This window comes from Dendrobium catenatum, unplaced genomic scaffold (assembly GCF_001605985.2).
Source record: "Dendrobium catenatum unplaced genomic scaffold, ASM160598v2 fragScaff_scaffold_1220, whole genome shotgun sequence".
Taxonomy (NCBI): domain Eukaryota; kingdom Viridiplantae; phylum Streptophyta; class Magnoliopsida; order Asparagales; family Orchidaceae; genus Dendrobium; species Dendrobium catenatum.
In genome coordinates, this window is record NW_021319682.1 from 5405219 (window position 1) to 5425124 (window position 19906).

General features: G+C 35.0%; 1 protein-coding gene across 1 annotated transcript in view; it reads left to right on the forward strand.

Annotated features, from left to right (window-relative positions):
* Nucleotides 1-9888, forward strand: part of LOC110101230 (DAZ-associated protein 1) — a 37487-nt gene extending 27599 nt beyond the window's left edge. Inside the window, exon 10 of the mRNA XM_020829031.2 lies at nucleotides 9598-9888. Coding sequence (XP_020684690.1) covers nucleotides 9598-9888 — 291 coding nt within the window. The remainder of the gene's footprint in view (nucleotides 1-9597) is intronic.
* The last annotated feature ends 10018 nt before the right edge of the window (nucleotides 9889-19906 follow it).

Sequence of the window (19906 nt, forward strand, 5' to 3'; positions counted from 1 at the left end):
AATCTCCAACCATCTAGTGCCATTGATAGCAAAAAGCTATGGGGGGCTTGAAAGTTGATTGGAAGTCCCATAAGAGGTATTTCGTTAGTTCATGGTTGGCAACAATGAATAACCACATTCCACTTATGCGAGAAACTATGGTGTAGGTGTCACTATTAAAGGTGGCATAAATCTTGATGATGGTGAGGATATGGAGTATGACAAGTTTCATGTGTTAGAATTTTTGTTTGAAGCTCGACTACCATTCAAGATTGACTTGTTGATCTATGATGTGGCATTCGACATTAAAAAGCTTGATGGTTGGTTTGAGCATTTTGAGACTTTTCATTTAGGTATAATCATGCCAATAAGATAGATTACACCTGATTGAAGTTATCTGTCCATGACCTATATGGAGAACATGGAAACGAGTAGCCATGATTTAACAAGGATGGCATAGAGATAGTTCAAGGCCACTCCAAAGATAAGTACTTTCCCATTGGTGAATCATACTAGATCAGTTAACCATACTATTGAAGGTGAGCACAGCTTGCGCAAGGGCTTGGTCCCATGTTTGAAAGATTGTTTTAAAGATAAAAATAATATGCATGTTAGTAAGAAAGGATTGATGATTATGAGATATTTTTATACGAGAAAAATTACTCTAAGAAATGTTTATTGGAAGTTCTTGTTCTTTTATTTGGAGGTTCAATGGTTCTCTGAAAAGATATCATAATAGGGATTAATTTGTTTGAATGAAAATATGTAGATTAAGATGCTTTTCTTTCTGATTAAAGTTATAATGGTTGAGTAGAAAGTAGTTTTGGTATAATGATTTAGCAGGAATAGCTGGTTTTGGAATAGTGTTGTTTGCTAGGATGAGGGATAAGTGCAATATAGGAGAAAAAACTCATTTGTTAGTGTAAGTAGTAACAAAATAGTGATATTTTTTTATTGAAAGTAATATAATGAACACACCTTTTTCGTGGGAGGATGATAATATTTTTACTCTTTTGTATGGCAGAATATCCAATGATATACATTTATTTGCCCAGGGATTAAGTTTTCTTCTATTTTGGAAATGTGTGAACAAATGCAACATCTCTAAATATTTTTGGGAATAAGGTTGTTGAAGTATTGAAATGAGAAAATTTTTTTATTTAGGACTTATTTAAGACTCTTCAACTCAAGGATTTTTGCATGTAATTGATTTATGATGTGGGTGTCTATTAAAGTATCTCCCTCCAATATTATTTTGGGGTTTTTTTTTTTTAAAGAATACTTGTGGTAGCAAGTAGGGGATTGTTCTTAATGTCAACCATTCATGTTTATTCATTTCTCTTGGATATATGTGAGCGAATGGTTTAAATAGTTTTATATATTGTCAGAGCTGGCTATTTTAGTTTAAACGATAAATTAATTATTGTCTTGTTGAAAAAGTTGGAAGGATGATGTATCATTTTATGGCTTTTTGTAAAAAGATCTATGAGCAATCATCGGTTAAGATCACAAATCACCAATCCCACGAGATATTGTTGTAAATTATGTTCCTCAAATGTCATTATGAATGAAAGAAAAATGGATAAGAGTTCATAAATTCTATGATGTGATTTTTTTTTTGGTTTTAAATGAAGGGAACATAAATTTTAGAACAATAAATGATGGGCGACTAAGGCATAGGTGTTGAAGCTCGATTTTTTTCTTCATTGGAGTAAAGGGTTCCTGAGAGGAAATAATAATGAATGTTAAATAATATTTTCTTGATCATTGGATTTCTTAAATGGTAGATGATACCTTTTTTTAACACACCAAATCTTCCTCCCTGTGCCTTTTTTTTTTAAAAGATGTAATGTGAGGGATAAAATGCGACATCACACATGAAATATTTATTTAGATTTGTGGGTCTCCGAAAAGATTCTGCTTGCGGGGTTAAAATGCAAAGGGTACGGTCACACTATCCCGTAGGACAAAATGACCGTAGGCCTTTACACTCGACACAAGCAGGCCAATGGAAGAGCAGATGGAGTTATACATACGATTAACCATAGAGGGTAGCGGCTTTCACCTACCAACCTCGATGGATAATAATATATATAACCCAAAAGTCACGAGATTTCCCCCATTCGATATGTCAGCTCGAATGGGGTTTATTTGATTGTGGGGATCAGTTTTCTACAGGCATAAGCCACCGTAGTTAATTACATCCTAGGCCTTGACCTAGGAAAACTCTTGATTAAGAACGATGTATTATTCACTTCTTAATTTGGTGCACAGAAAAAGTTCCTAAGTTCTATTCCAAAGAGTCTTTTATATTTATCTTTAATGATGATTAGACCTTTTTGAATGGATAAAGATATGATTAAAATTTTGAGTTTAGAAGATCAAAGATCGGATTACTATCCTAAGAGAAATGATAGATTGAGAATTCATAAGAAGTTGACATCATGAGGGGACTTATAGCTTAAATCCCACAAGGGATCTAAGTAGCCCCGACCTGGATTTACCACCCTGCTCGGAAAGGGGTACCAGCTAAACTCTACCTAGCATATTAAATCCATGTTGTCCAGTCTCATGCAAATGCAAGAGTGGTAGGAGATGCAGAAAATGAAATGAGTATCAAACCTGACTATGAGTGGTACTGTGCAATGCAAAGTGGACTATCCCTCTATGTTGCAAAAGAAAAATCTATATGCTGACTCAAGGATATGCATGTGAGGGCAGGGCTAATTAGGATTGGTCAATAGTCACTGTGAAGTGAGCAAGACTTATTTATTGTAATTTTAAAAAGTGCCCCTTTAAAGGAGTCATGCATCAAATTTTTTTTAGAAAAATTAGTTGATTTTAATACTATGTTCACTTCTTATCTTGCTTAAACAAATTTTAACTTTATAGAAAATTTAACATCCTAAAGAGCCTAACGTTGACTCCGTCCGAGCCACACCTAAACAAAGCAATTTAAGAAACCTAAGAAAAAGCATGCAGTTCTAATACGCAAGTAAAGTAAACGCATCATCACATCAATAATATTAATCAGAGTGTCCAAAAGTCTGTGGCAAGTGCCACTTATTATACAACCCAAGAAGTACTGAAAAGTAGATGTGGCCGGGCCCCACCGACAACAACCCGGATTCTATTCTTATGAAATGACGCAAGTCTTAAAATGAGGTATTTTTTTTTATCTTCATCTTCTTTTTCTTCAAGCTCCTCGTGTTGCACCATTCAATAGGATATCCAAATGAGAAGAAATTCCCTATAAAGGATTTTCTTTTCGCTTTGGATCCCTAACACATTAAAAACACCTCATTTTTAAGCTTTCACAACACTTTGGATCAAATTACATTTTATATAAAAAAAGAAAATTACATTGATTCTCTAAAAAAAAATACATATTAGCACAATTATAATAATTAAAAAAAAAATAACACATCATCCAGAGCCTAGTCCTTAGGGCCATATTCCCAAGGGGCTTTTTAGCATTCCCCGCAGTACAAAGAGCATATTTATGATAACATCATTTTTTTATATTGCCATTTAGGAACATTGCCACCTGCAGAAGATATTTCTAAAAAATGATCTAACCATTTAAGGGGAAGTGCCCACTCATCAATCACAAAGAAAAGAAAGCAATCAAAAAAACAAGTCAAGCCAGAAACAATCATCACATAATCACATATGAAAATTGTAAAAGAAAGAATGTGTAAAAAAGGTTATCCTAGCTACACCCTACCCTAGGATGCCTATAAAAAGTGTCCTATCCAGCACCTAAGTGTGTGCAAAAAGGTGTACCTAACTACCTCAAATTAGGTGGGTGGTTTGAGTTACAAGGTCGAGTTTTTATTGTTTAATTTATTAACCCTCAAGTTTTCATTTAAGTGCTTAATCATTTGAGTTGAATTAATTAAAACTTAATTTAAGGATTAAAATTTGAGTTATTAAATTATTAAGAGCCTAAAGGCTTAGGCCCTAACCCCTATACTAGGATTATAAAGAATTGAGGGGCAAATGACTCATCCTCAATCCTACTCTTAATTAAGGTCAAAATTATTAAAAGGTGGCAAGGGTTGGTTAGTCCTTCCCTTGGTGATAATCTAGGACTCGAGGAATGGCTAAAGGTGACACCACTAAGATGGGCCTACTACCCACCATGAAAAGAAAATCCTAAGCTTCCTATGTCTAAGGTAAATTTATTTTTAGAGACTGACATGAGAGTGGAATGACACACTATCTATAGAGATATATATGGGTTCTACCTGACCTAAGTTATAACACTTGGGTGGTTAAGGTAGCTGGTTTAGGTTCCAAAAGATAGCTTTAATTTTCTTTAACAGGGGATAACTTATATAGACCTTTGTATATTGTTAACTAATGCACAAAGGTGAATATAAGTTCTATATGGGTCAAGGCGCTAAGGCATGACTTGAAAATTCATTTGCTCCTTCAACAAGTTTATTTTGGTTTGCTTATAATTAGGAGCCTTTAGTTAAAGTTCAAATATTAGCGTCTTAATGTTTTATTAAACGCAATAAAGTTGGTTGAGAGGATTTTAATGATCTTAATTTAGTTTCACCTTAATTAATATAGATTATCATAAATGATTAAGCAGAGGTTTGATAAGAGATGTATTTTATAAATTTTAGGATCCCGTTTGATCAGTTAATGACTTTAACATTGTATGTTGGTTAAGGAAATTTTGGAGATCATAGATTAATTAAGGAATTTTTAGAAGTTGTAATGGTTTATAAATTCAATTAGAGGCTCATATGTTGGTTACATTTTATTAGCCATTTTTAATACTTGATGTTTAGGTTTGATATACACTTTTATATTTTTGAATTAATTAAAAAAAAATTGATTGCAAGATTTAATTTGTTGGTAGCTTATTATTGCTTACTTAGGTTAAGCGATAATTACCCTTGTTAAACTAGGGCCATGAGGTTTATTTCAACCTCCTTGGGGCTAAGTTAATAGCCTCGTAGGCCCGGATTGCCAATTAATCATCTTGTTATTAAACCTTATATTTGTTGTTTAATGAATTTTAGCGAAAGATTATCATTATGATTGGTTCATTAATGATTTAAGATTGGTTACGAATTCATTAATGTATCGTATTAGTTGGTTTTGTAGCTTTTAGAGGTTCTTTCATGTCATTGTTGGAGCAAATGAAACTCTTGACATAGGTTCTACATTAGGCTCAAATAGTAACTAAACACACTAATTGTTAAGGGATTGCAATCATGAAGCTAACCAAAAGAAGCTACCTAACATATTAGAGCTCAAATTTTATTTCATTTTTGTATATTTTTCTTATCATGCTTGTGAATGACATTTAGAGGCCCAAAAATCATTAAGAAAACAATTTTTATAGTTATTTAAATATTTTTTTTTAAAGCCCAAAGAAAACCATCCTAGCAATGTCCACTTCGTGTGAAAAAAACGATGCATATGACACACATGGGTGGCCTACACTACAGGCCTAAAATGACCATAAGGGTATCTAGGTTTCATGATAAGGGGGCGAGCTTTGGCCCACAAGGCCAAAGCTTCGTTAGTGAGCTAACCTATGGTCGGCTAACTAAACATCCTAGCAAGTGTATTTGGGTGGGAAAGTAAAAGCAATCAAATGTGTGTGTTAATATGTAACTGTTCGACATGCAATGAGAGGTCTCTACAGGACTATCAAGATATACCTGACCCGGGCGTGCCCACTTAGAAGCTCCCATGCAAACGACCCATTGATCAACGCATATGCAAGACTCAATGTTCTCGCAAAATAACAAGAAGAAGGCAAATATGGAGTGAGAGCAGGCACTATTCAAAAAGAGAAGCAATTTGATAGTAATCTAAGTACTAAACAATTAATATTTATCAATCAAGTATATGTCATCAACTAAAACATAAACAAAGTAAAGGTTTTCTCATATAAAGCATAAAGAAAGATGGGTATTCCAACTTCATGCGGACTATAGGGGGGGGGGCAAGAATGAAATTGTTGAAGTTTCATGATATTATCTAGTCACAAAATATGTGCATATATAACCACATAAATTTACTCAAAATTTTTGTATGAAAATATTTAATCGCACTAGAATGAGAATAATAACTACATAGTTTAAACAAGGTTATGAGGCACAATTCACCTCACATTGATGCGAGCTTTTGATTGCATGCATAATACACTGAGGATTTTAAGATACTTCATCCACGACTTTCTTTAAATCAAAACTTGAAAGAATGAGAAGCATGTCGTTATTTTACTAAGAGAAAAATCATCATTTTTTTTAGAATTAAAATTATATAATGGAATGAATGCTCATAATAAAAAAGAAGAAATCAATCTTATTGGAGTGAAGTGCAAAAGCAATTGCTACATCAAAAAAAAAAAAAAGAATGAAGATAGTAGTATCTCAATGTCCGTTTCCCTCATGTTAATTTTACAATTTTTTTATATTTAAATTAGTAAAGTATTGAAATAAAAATGTATAGAAAAGCACATTCCTAACTATTTAAACTGTACTACCTTAGTAGTTAATAAAGGATTATATGTTTAACTGAAGCGATTAAGAACATAAGGGAATAATCATGCTTTGCTTACTAAGCTACTTTCACAAGGCAGCATTTATGAATATAGTAGAACTCAAAATTACCTATAATAAATGTTTGAATCTATTTATCAAATAACTATATGAAGAAGTATTACATAATGTATATATCTTCTTTTTCATTAATTAGAAACCTAGCCAAGAAAATCATAAGATAGCTTCAGATTTATCTCAAAAAATAAATAATTTGAACTCCACCATACTCCTCCACTCTGAAGGAAAAGATAAGTTTTGCAACGATTCCATTTTCGCTATGAATCCAAGGATGTGAAATCAAACCAACTCATACATATATATTTTTTTTAATTAAACTTGATGCATAAAATGATCGAAATATGGATATATATATGAATAAGCATGGATACGATGAATGACAACAACAACAATGACGACGACAATAACAACAACGACGACGATGACGACAAGCCCTTATTCTAACAACAATGGTCACATGCATAAATTATTACATGTACAAAACCAAACAAATAAATAAAACAATAATAATAATAATAACAAATAATTTTGTTTTATTTCCTTTTTTTTCTATATAAATCTCATGAATAAACATGAAGAAAAGCATCAACGAGAGGAAAGCCGCTTACAAATACCGGAATATATTACATGCCCGAGTTTCATTTAATCTACAGAAATCTCAAAGCAACAATCTTTTTTTTTTTTGCGAGCCTTTTGAGAAAGCAACATAGTAAAACACAACAACATGTGTAAATCATAAACAAGCGAATGAATGAAGAAGAGTGGAGAGAAACACAACATCGTACACGAACCATACTCCAAAAAAGAGAGTTAATACAACCTCTTTTTTTTTGAAACAGATACAAACACTCTCTAGACGTTTGTCGGAAGCTATATACGACCCCTATAAGTGTTAAAACTAATAGATGAGGCATAATTACAATGTCTACATGTGTGGGTATATGCATTCTCATTCAACTTTATATCACAACTTTTTTTTTTTTGCATTAAGAAAGTGATCCTTAAAAGAATTCTGTTACAACTTCATCAAGCAATTAATGTGGATAGTGGTTATATAGTGTGCATACACTATTCTACAAAGGAACGAACCTAGACATGCAAAAGCTAAAGAAAGCCGACAAACAATTATTATAGACTACAAGGCATTTAGGAAGAAAAGCAGTTTTTTTTTAGAGTATACATGACATGGAATACAAATGTGCTTTGTTTACATATAACTTTCATATAGCATGGAAGCTCATAAGAATCAGTTTAAAAAAATACAAATAGGTATATAAATCTCTCTTTAAGAATAAAGGTCCATTGCACGTGTTTGGACTTTTCCCACCATCAACTAGGTTCACATAAATCGTTTCATATGGATGTTTTAAGCTTGCTGCTCTCTAAGATGTACTTAGCACATGAGAATCTCATCTCATTCCAATTCATTCTCCCAAAAATACAAGTGAAACTAAGATAAAAAAAAAATAGATATTCTCATGGCTCTTTCTTAGCCAAATATTCATGCTATTTCTATAGAGGCAAAAAGACAAACACCTAATATGCATCTCTTTAAAGAAAAGAAATAACAACAATATTCCTCATAATTTTTTCACAAACTAAGCATAAGAAAAAAAAGGAGGACTTGCATTGCATGATATGAATTATAAACAAATATAAATTCTGTTTTACTAAGTATTTAAGCTCCAATAACTTACATCAATACATGAGCCATTCACTTCTAATGTTCTCATTCCAAACAATATACATCCACACTCTAACATTCTCATTCCAAGCAAATAAACAAAGAAATCATCTTCAAATATACATGTATATGTATGAAAAAGTAGGAAAGGAGATAGAAAAGTTGAAAAAGGAAAGAGCTAGAAAGAAGAAGAAGAAATAAGGGAAAAAGAAGAAGAAATAGAAGAAAAGAAAGAAGAAGAAGAAGGAGAAGAAGAAGAAGGAGAAGAAGAAGAAGAAGAGACCACCTTGCCAAAGGAGAATGGTCGGCAACTAGGGTTGGATGGCTTCGAAGGGAGAAGCCGGCGTCGGGTCTGTCGCGAACAGGGGAGACGACACCGAAAAAATGGGAGGGGCTCGGCTCCTTCTTCTTGTGCGAACTGAGAAGAGTCGGAGAGAGGGAGGGGGTTCCGCCTCTTGCCTTTGCAAAACCGAGAGAGATAGCGTGTGAGAGAGGAGGGGGCTTCGGCCTTGCCCTAGAACTCACGAACCAGAAAAAAATCCATCCCAGGAGAGGAGCGGGTGCCAATAATGCCCAACTCTCCCCTTGCCGAGGGATGGCCTTTGTTTGGGATAAGTGTCCGTCGATCCCCAAAAAGGAAGCCCTCCCTTTCTTGCCATCCTCCTTCGGCTTCTGAAATCACCGTAAACAGCTTTGCTCGATGCTCGATACCTGTTCGAATCACAGGAATGTCCTGAATAGCGAGATTCTGGCTGAAAAGAAGATCATACTCGTTCACAGCCGTCGATATAACTACTTGATTTAGGAATTAAATTCAAATATATTAGAAGGCTGCTGGAGTTTAATTGAAATTAATTTGAGTCAACTGATGTAAGATTTGAGTTCAGATCAAACTTGGTTTGACTCAAATCAAGATGATTTCAGGTTCAATGTGGCTCGATTATTTTAATAATATTAAACTCAAAAATAACATCAATTGAGAACAAATCGGGCCCGACGGGGTCGCCATATTTTGATTGAAATTGATCGAGTCAAATTCGACTCGATCCGAGTCAACTCAAGAATAAATTCTAATTGACACCGATTCGACTTGCATTCGACTCATCGTAGCTCGATCAAGTCGATCAAGTGCGGTCGAGAGAATAGTATAATATAAATGAGGTCAATAGGAAAGTGCTTAACCTCTCATACCTAGCCCTAGGTACCTATTTCAGTCTATATAATACATTTTTTAATTTAAACACATGATTAAGGAATTTAGAATTTTCAAAACCTGGAAGTTTCTAAATATAGACATCCTCTTGTATCAGTGGGAGCCCTAGCTGCCGTACTCTTGGCTAGAGTTCAGAGATCGGGCCCTCGCCGCCGGCCTCTCTACTGGATCGGAATAGTGAGCCGGCCTCTAGGCTGGAGTTCGGAGATCGGAGAGATATCGTCAAAGTTTTGACCGCGGGAGCCCTTTCTTCCGGCCTCAAGGCTGGGGTTCGGAGATTGGAGCCTTCGCCGCCGGCCTCTCTGCTGGAGACCGGTGCAGTGTTCTGCCTCACTGCTGGAATTTCGAGGGGCCCTAGCGGCAGGCCTCACTGCTGGAGTTTGGAGCCCTCGCCTCCGTTTGCTCCTTGTCCTGCATGAGCCCTCGCCTCCGTTCGCGAGCTCCAGGAAGATTCTCTAGCGGAGCTCTCTTCCGCACAGGAGCCGAAGATCTGCACTAATGATGTGAATTCAAATCATGATGAGATTTTTTTTTCAAAAAACCCACAGAAGGGGCATACAAGTTAAAGCAAAATAAGGATACAAGTCCTTAAAGAATCAAAGCCCTCTAGAAATACATTATTTAAAGGAAAACCTATGAGTCATAGATTCAAACTAAAGACAGGATCAAACAAAAGAAGCTAAAAAATAGAAACACAAAGCAAATGTAAAGGAGGCTCAATCACACAATATAGGGAAAGACAAATGGAAACAAGTCAAACCAACACCAAACAAAATCAAATCAGCTCTAACAACCAAAAAGAGTGCATCAGCATCAATGCCAGCACCAAAACAGCTCCCAAAAGCACGAAGAAACGTCCATGAAAACCAAATCAAAACCAAAAATAGCATCACTGCTTTTTAGAATTGCGAGCTCTACGTTTTCCACTTCTTTTAAAAAATTCTGTTCTTAAAGCCAAATCATCCACATAAAAATCATCACCATCAGCTGAGGAATTGTCGGCATGTAACAAGTCACCCCGCATCACCTCATTATCCCTCGAAATGTGAGTCTGCAAATCATCCTTGGAAACATGGGTTAAAGGCACATTCAAAAGTGACTATACAAAACTTTTAGACAATGGAACATCTCCATCTAAAAGAGCACAAAAAACAGCAGCAGTATCCAAATAGAACCAGTTTCATCGCCATCATCAACCTCAAATCCACCCACACCCCTACCATCAATCGTCTTCACCAAACCCACAATAGTAGGCAAGGTACCCTCACCATCCATACAAATCAAAGGAGCATCAGCTGCCACACCAGTAGTCAAAACTCCATCAGGTGAAATAAGTAAGCAAGAGGTGGTGCAGGAATGTGCAACCGACTCAAGCACAACAACCGGTGCAACTAATGCATCCACAGGAGCAACATCAACAACCAAGGGGTTTTGCGGCATGTCAACCACCGCAACAACATCCGAGTTATTGAACTCGACAGCACAAGGCATTATCAGAGGAGAAAAAATAACATATGCAGACAACCCCAACTCCACATGTGCCAAAGATTGGACACAAATACTAGAAACCACCTTATAAATCTTAGCCACAGGATGAGCCACAGGTTCCAAAACTGAACCAATCACATGTACGGGGAAATAGCAGGATGAGGATGCAACACACTACAATCAGCTTTTGAATGACCCAAAGCTTTACAATGACCACAATAGAAGGGGAAAACTTCCATTTCCACATTTTGGGCATAACCCAAAGTTTCGGAACCAAGCCAAACTTGATCCTAATACCACTTAGTAATATCTAGCTCAATAAGTACACGAGCAACTGACGATCTAGTTCCATTGGTAGTAGCATTATCAGACTTTGAGGGTCGACCAAAAATGGACCCCAACCCTTGAAGAATACATGAAGAGAACAGATGAGAGCGAAGGTTAGGGAAATAAACTCAAATTGGAATGATAGGAGATTCCACACAAACGTCAAAATGCGGAGACCATTTAACCAACTTCATGTAACAGTTGTTAACAAAATAGGAACCGTGAGTGAAAACTCGACAGTAATCCAAATCATTCCTAAGCTTGATCAAAACATTATTTTTGTTGAGAACAGTGACAGAGAACTCACCATTCAGTTTAAGATTGAAAAAAAATTATGAATAGATTCCAACGACGGACGACTACTAGGAAATTTCCCAACCAAGGCAAACACAAAAGGAGCAGCTAGGGCATCCAATTCTTCATTAGAAATCAATAAAGTAGGAAGACTGTGGCAGGAAGAAACTTTCAAAAGTGGAAAACTTGATATGGAAGAGGTTCCGGATAGGACCTCCTGAAAAGAATGAGGTGGCAAAATCCCATTTAAAAAACCCGGGTCATGCAAACGACTAGCAGCCATAAGAAGGGTACAGAAGAAATCAAACCAGAGGAAAGACGGAGGGAATGCCGCTGATAAGGATAGGCATCAACAGCGTAGATCTTCGGCTACTGTGCGGAATAGAGCTCCGCTAGAGAATCTTCCTAGAGCTCGCGAACGGAGGCGAGGGCTCATACAAGACGAGGAGCGAATGGAGGCGAGGACTCCGAACTCCAGCAGAGAGGCCGGCGGCTTGGGCCCCTTGAAACTCTAGCAGTGAGGGGGCACACTACACCGATCTCCTGCAAAGAGGCCGGCGGCGAAGGCTCCAATCTCCGAACCCCAGCCTAGAGGCCGGTGGCAAGGGCTCCCATGGTCAAAACTTTGATGCTATCTCTCCGATCTCCGAACTCCAGCCTAGAAGCTGGCTCACTCCTCCGATCCAACAGAGAGGCCGGCGGCGAGGTCCCGATCTCCGAACTCCAGCCAAGAGGCCGGTGGCTAGGGCTCCCGCGGTCGATGTTGTATATCTACTTCCTTATTGACTACTTCCGGCTCACTGCTCCGATCCAACAGAGAGGCCGGCGGTGAGGGCCCGATCTCCAAACTCCAGCCAAAAGGCCGGCGACTAGGGCTCCCGCGGTCGATATTTCAAAGTACTAAATATGATGAACAAATCATTATGAGCTGTTCATTAGGTCCTTAGGGATCTATATAATTAATCTTATGATTATTTGAATTTGATTGATTCCTAAATCTTAGTCATGTAGAGTAACTTAATTAACCTATAATTTTAAAGTTAACTAATTAAATTTTGAGAAATTTTAAAAAATATAAACTCAACTTTATTGAACTTCTAGTATACCATTGATATATTTATCAAATCATTAAAAAATAAATTATAACTCAAAATACTTTAAAACTTTTAGGATTTTCAACTTAGGTCATTTTTAATCTATATTCAAAGTTTCATGAAGATTTGAGACCATTTGGTGGTCTAATTAATAAACCTCAAGTTACTTTACATCTAAAACCCTAATAATAAGGACCAATTTTGAAAATTGATAATAAATTCTACAAAAATTCTTAATGTATCAACTCACTTGTATTCAATTTTTGAAGAATTAGAGAAGTAACAAATATGCTCGGGGAAGCAGTAGAGATGCTTTTCCTCCTCGGTCTTTTGGCATGTCGCTGGGCTAGGGCTTTGCCCTAGCCGTTCTGCCGGTTGCGTTGGTGTGCCGAGGGTTGTTTTCTTCTTCCCTTTTGGTTTCTCTCGTTTGTTTCTTGTTATGGCGGTGTGTGATGCTTCCGATCCGGGCTTTCTGGATGGAGCGGTTAGGTCTCGTTCTTTTTTAGAAGCTTTGGCGAGAACTTCTTCTAGTAAGTTTTTGAAATTTATTCGGTCTTCTTTCCGTGGCGTTCCTGCTCTTTTGGTGTCGGAAGAGGAATTTTTGGCTCTTGCCAAACCTTTTAGGTTTTCGTTAGTTGATTTTTTCCCTTCCCGATGGCCTCCACTTACGTCGATTCGAATTTTTTTTTCAATCTTTGGTTAAATGGAGCTTTTTTCGTGACTGTGTTGGATTCTTCGCATGTACTCATTAAGCTAGTAAATGATCTTAATTATAGTAGGGTGTTCTGCCATATGTTTTATTTGGTCTTCAATTGCTTCATGAAGGTGTCTAAATAATCTCCTTATGATGACATTGGGGATGAGTCTCCCATTGTCCCGATTTGGATTTCCTTCCCTAATTTGCGTCCCCATTTTTTCTCTCCGTGTATCTTGCATAGATTGGGGCTTCTATTTGGTAATCTATTGAAGGTAGACAATGCCACTACGGTTGGGTCCCGTCCGTCGGTTGCACGAGTGCTGGTTGAAATTGATATTACTAAGAAATTTTCAGACAAAATTTGGCTAGGTCCAAAGAAATTAGGGTATTTCCAACATGTTTTTATGGAAGATTTTCCACACTTTTGTTCCAAATGTAAGTGTCTTGGTCATTCTGTTGGTGAATGCCGACCTATGGATACTTCTTTGCCTGTTGACCCTTCTTTGTCTAAACCAGATTTAAGGGTGTCTGATGATCTCGACATTCTTGTTGGTGAGGGTAATGTTATGGGTGTTGGGGTTTCTGCTCTTATTCCTCTTTGTCCTACTATTGCTGATCCTTCTCCTTCTGTTCTATTGCCAGTGTGTCAGTCTTCGGTTATACCTGTTACTATTACTTTGTTTGTTCTTCTCTTGAGGATGACGTCTCTGCTGGGCCATCCCAGCAGGTTTTAGGGGGCATTGAGGAAAGTGACATTCAATTGGGGGTTGCCCATCAGGCTTTGGATATGGTGGTTCATCTCTGTGAGGGAGATAAAGTGGAAGATAATGTGATTTTGCCGGTGGAGGGGGTGGCTAGTGATGTTAAAACCTAATGCTTTACCTTCGTTTATTATATGTTATGTGAATTCGGCAGTCTTGTAAGTGGAGGATTGTGGTGAGCCCATTGATCTGAGTCCCTTGGGCAATGGCTGTGACACTGTCTCTGTGCTTGCTGTAGTTCCTTCGACCGGTTCTGATTTGCCTGATGCTGGCGGTGTGGTTCAGTGTGATGTTGAAGTTAGTGATTATGCTTCAAATGAGGGGGATTATGGGCCTAGCATTTTGGTTACTTGGCCACTTTCTGAGGGTGACAATCCATTGTCTAAAAGTATTGGTGACCCAATTTTTTTTGTGCCCATAACTCTTGTGTCTAGGGAGGTTTTACAATATCACATTTCTAAGGATAGTGTGGTGTTGCATGGTGAGCGGCTACTTGATAACAATTCACATGATGATGGAAGTTTCTTTAGGGAGGATCTTGATTCATGGAAAAATTACGACTTGAGTATCATTCAAAATGATGACGAGGGTTTTAGCAAAAAGAGTGGTAAATGTAAAAAGCGGAATTCCAATAAGAAATGATTTTTTTTCTTGGTTTTGCTTTTGATTTGGCTTGGTTTGGCTAGTGGAGGACTATGATGAGGCCCCAAGGATGGCCTGGGCTTGGATGCAACCTCGCTGACTATTTGACGTCCCAAGCCTGGCAACCAGGTGGCGGTCTGAGTCCGCTCTTGCTCTTGCTCTTCTCTTTCCCTTTTTGGGCCTTTTAGTTTGTGTGTTGTTTAGACTATGTTTTTGTCTGTTGCTTATTTTGGCCTCTTTGCTTTGGGCCTTTGCTGTATTTTTTATCTTATTTTAATGAAATTTCAATTCTGAAAAAAAAAAAAACTCTCGGGGGTGCTGGGAGCCTCGGCCAGTTACTGAGCTCATAGTTGAATCTTGTATTCTCTTTGTTTGTTCTGTCATTTTGCTTCTTTGCGTCTAGTAATCCTTGTTTTGGTTTGAATAAAATGTATTTTCTTAAAAAAAAAATGTTGATTAAAATCTAACGGAAAATTCAAATTAACTCAAACTTTAATTTTAATAAATCATTAACTCAACCTATGCTTCAATGGCACTAAACATTTTTTCGGATTGATCTTTGGGACATTAATAACTCATAGAATAAATTTAGTAAAATTTTGAATTCATTTGATAAGTTAAATATTAAACCTTTATTATAATAGTGTATGTGACCACTTTAAATTAGAAAATTTATTGATAATTAAAATACAATAAAAAATTTATAAATAAAATATAGTGAATTTATAATTCAAAATGTAATTAAAGAAACATTAATTTATAAATTACATGCCAAGTTTAAACTGAGATCGGAAACATAAGTTTAAAGAATACTTAAGTTAAATATGAACTAAATAATATCTTTTATTAAAATTTATAATTACACAATCTTGAAAATTTATAAAATCATTTTGAGGATATTTTTAACTTTAGTAGTGACATATAAATCCTTAGGACTCAAACTAATTTAAAATTTTCAGAAAATAAAGTGTTTCGCATTTGAAAAGTCAAAATTAATATTTTTTGATACGGAATGTTTGAAAGATAAAAAATTTAGTTTTCATATCTTTAATCAAAGTTTTCTTAAGAAATATTCTTTCCTAAGATGCAATTAACTAGAAGAGCTTGGGCGGATAAGAAATCATTAACTCAGCTTAAAAGAAATCTTATCTTTATTTTCTGAGGGTTATATATTATAGCTGATCTTTACTTCAAGGATTTGCAAATTTTGGTTGGTATCTTCCATGTTTGTTGCTTACATTCTTTTAACATGCTTACTGGGAGCTCTAATTGGACTGTGGTTGTTAAGTTTGATAGCTATACCTTGATTCGTTTTACCTGGGACTATGGGCAGAACTTCTACACTGGTATGGGTTATCATCAACTTTCTTTTGTATCTTTATTATCTACTAACTTGGATATTTGTCTTGTTGTCTCCCTTTTTTGGTATGTTCCTTTGCTCTTTTGCAGATCATTTTTGGCTTCCAAGCTTTATTTTTGTAGAAAGACTGGGCTTAAGGCGTATTTACTGGTCTTTCTTTTTTGGACGCTTTTTCGTCGTCGCCTTAGATTATATCTAGGCAATTCTGTAATTGAATTAGTAGGGGACAATTGGCTCTTAGGTTTTTATTTCTCTTTATATTTTGTAGCTTTTTTGAGCATTAGTGAGCTGAATGTCCCCTTAAGGACTTGTAATTTTGAATTATATTAATGCGTAGACCCCTCTGTGGGTTTCCCCTAAAAAAAAAAAAAATCTTATTTTAATATGGTAGGAAAAGAAATCTAAATTTGAATTATATTTTTGTTATTGTATTTGAATCCATAAAAAATGACATTTTTTATCTTTGGGGGTGATAGTATTTTGTTTCTTTATACAATAATAAGAAAAAAAATTGTTTTTGTATTTGAATCCATTGGCGAACATTATATCCATTTTTTGAGATATTATTTTGTTTTCAATGAGCATTTGATTACAAAAATAAAAATTCATGATCTTGAAAAATTTATTTTCCCATAGATTGGATTTTTTTTGTCAGACATCACTTATTTTCTTTATATTTTAAATGTTTAGACTGTCATAATTTATTTTTTTCCTCATAAAATAATATATTTATTAACAAGTTTGTCCATGTCTAATTATAATAATTATATAGGTTGAATTTAACCTAAATTTAGATTACTCATTTTCTTTTTTCTTTTTTTTTATTGAAGGGCATGTAATAATATTATACTTATTTTGCTGTTTTGTATAGTCATATGAAGTTAAAAATACAGACGAAGGCAATTGGCTATATTGGACAAGACCTCAACAAATTGTCTATTTGATGCTTTCTTTTATTAAAATTAAGTAAGTTACTAACACTTGTTTTTATAATATTTTTAATCACATTTTTAATTATTTATTTTTACATTGTATCTTTTTTTACAGGTGCAGTATGAAAGTCAAAGCCGATAGGCTAAAAAGAAAAAAGAAACAAACAAAGAGAGAAGTCAAAAGTTTAAACCCTTCTCTTATCATAAGAAATTCTCTATTTAATGATATAAAGTTTTTTAATCCTTTCATCCGACAAAGTTTTAAAATGAATTTGAATGCTGATAAGCTGTTATTCTAATAGTGGATAGATAATGAGTAAGAATGCACATACTTTTAATTTTTTTGAACTATCCACGAGACAAACAATTAATAGTAATGGAAATACCACATATGTCAAATTCAAATTATATCCCATAAGGAGTATTTTCAGGAACCCCGGTGAAGAGTAATACTTTTATTTTAGTATTTTCAAGATGGTGATTACACATTAAGTGGCACTTATATATGGATTAAATATCCAAATATTCAATGGATGTGTATGAAGGTTAACACATTCATATTAGACATGTAATATTATTATCTATGATGATTCTATCTGGTGGTTTGATGGAGAACGATGTGTTTTAAATAATTATCACCGAATCGTAATGGTGAAATTGATTATAAACGTGGCTTATTTCCTCAACTTTTTGGTTTGGGGGCTAGCTTTATGTATAGTATGTGATGAATCTTTGTACTTAGTTTTTCCTAAACATTGGTGGCCTAATTTTCGTATGTGTTTCAAGGTGTGGTTTGATAACAATGAAAGATTATTTTATAGTATTGAAATTGAATATATTAAAAGGTATAATTTTTTTTATTATACCTAAAAAATTTGGAGTATCATCCACAACACGAACACCTGCACAATTTGGTAGAAATAATATTTTTATTAGAATAGATGATTATGTATAATGTTATATATTTAAATTTAGTACACAAGAAAATATTATGCTCAACTTATATCGGGACGATGTTTTTCATTTTGTTTGTAATGAATTATGAAACCTTAAAGATATTAAGAGATTTTTGCATTTTTAGGCATCTCAAATATATTTCATTTTATTTAATTGTTGTAGATTTAATCTGTGCTCTTTGGCTTATAGTGTTTTAATCTTTTCTTTTCTGAATGTTTTGAGAGTAATGTTGTATCTTTTAATTGATATATTGTTTCAACATAAATGCTTCTTAAAAAAAAGATAATTATACTGATAAATTTATGTTAATTATCTCCTCCATTATTTATCTAATATTAAAAAATTTATACATAAAAAACTCATCATATGTATTTGTCAGTCAAATATATATTTTTCAGACAAAGAAGCTCTTAGGTGAAGCATGAAGATTCTATAGAGAATGTTTTCATCAAGCTTGATAGAGAGCGTTTGCGATCACCTTTTGTACGTTTATCCCTTCTTAGATAATGATAAACACCTCTTATATAAAGGCTAAGGTTTTATTTGGGACAGTTTTTTGTTGCTTTTTAAATAATTTTTTTGTACAAAAAATTCTAGTTAAAAAAATATTATACTGAAAATTTATTTTAAAAAACAAGAAAAAAGTTGTCTCAAATGAAGTCTAAAGGCAATGGTTGAAGCGTTTATGGGAAGGTCCTTTATAGATCCTCGCATCAGCCCGTCTTTCACCAACTCATTCAACTCACCATGATTAAGGAAGCAATTTCATACTATTCTAATTCAGTAGTTGATCTATTATTTTTCAATGTATGCGAAACATTTTGTTATTCCACCATCGCCTTGTAAAACATTCAAATAATCATTTGGGATATTTACACATAATTGATCTCATTTTATAAGATATTTACTGCAGATATTAATTTCTTTCAAGGTATATGAAATATCTAAGAAGAAGAGTTTAAGCTAAATAAAGTTAAACTATATAAATTATAATAAAACAATAGCAAACTTTTGTTAAGAAATACTCCATTCTAAACTCAAAAGAATACATTAGCATGCTTTATATAGTATACGTTTGTCCACCCAACATGCAGGCTTCTTAGAGCCATACTTTTTAGGCAAAAGAATTTTTAAGTCACCTTCAACCATGTTGTGGATGAACACATTCACCGGAAGATCATCCTCACCAACCGTTCTCAGTAAAAGAATTGTTTGATAATCAGGATGTTCACGCTCTCCCGGTTGTCCTCCCCACCAATTATTGTTTTCCAAAGAGTACACATATTTTCCTTTACCTCCCTTCATGTAGAATGAACATGGATGACTCAAAAACCAACTAGTATTCATCAACTCAACATTATTAATCTCAATCCAATCCATCATCTGCCAATCAAGCTTATAAAATTTAAAAAAGTCGCAGCTCATACCAGGGCAACTGACGCACATAACTTCATTATCCTGCTCAAAGAAGTAACATTCTGAATGATTTGGAAACTTCTTCCGTTCAGATAGAAAAGTCCAACTGCAATTAGACAAGTCAAGCATGATAATTCTTGCACCTTTACTGTCAATGCAAATAACCCGATTCCCAATCACTAACACAGAAGAGATTATAATATCCTGATGAGAATTACCAAGCTCATGCACCTCCCAGGCACTATCATAGGGATGAATTACTCGAATGACAACACTTCTAGTGGGGATCTTGTAGCTAGCATGGATAACATGGCGTGGGTTCCCACCACAAGTAAGATTGAAAGCAAAATGACCTTTTTCAAATGGTCCTGGCAAGTCGATTCTGCTCTCACTATGATGGTTGAGAAGAAATAATGAGTCATGATATTGTTTCGAGCATACTTCTTCTTCATGACACATCAGCAACCAC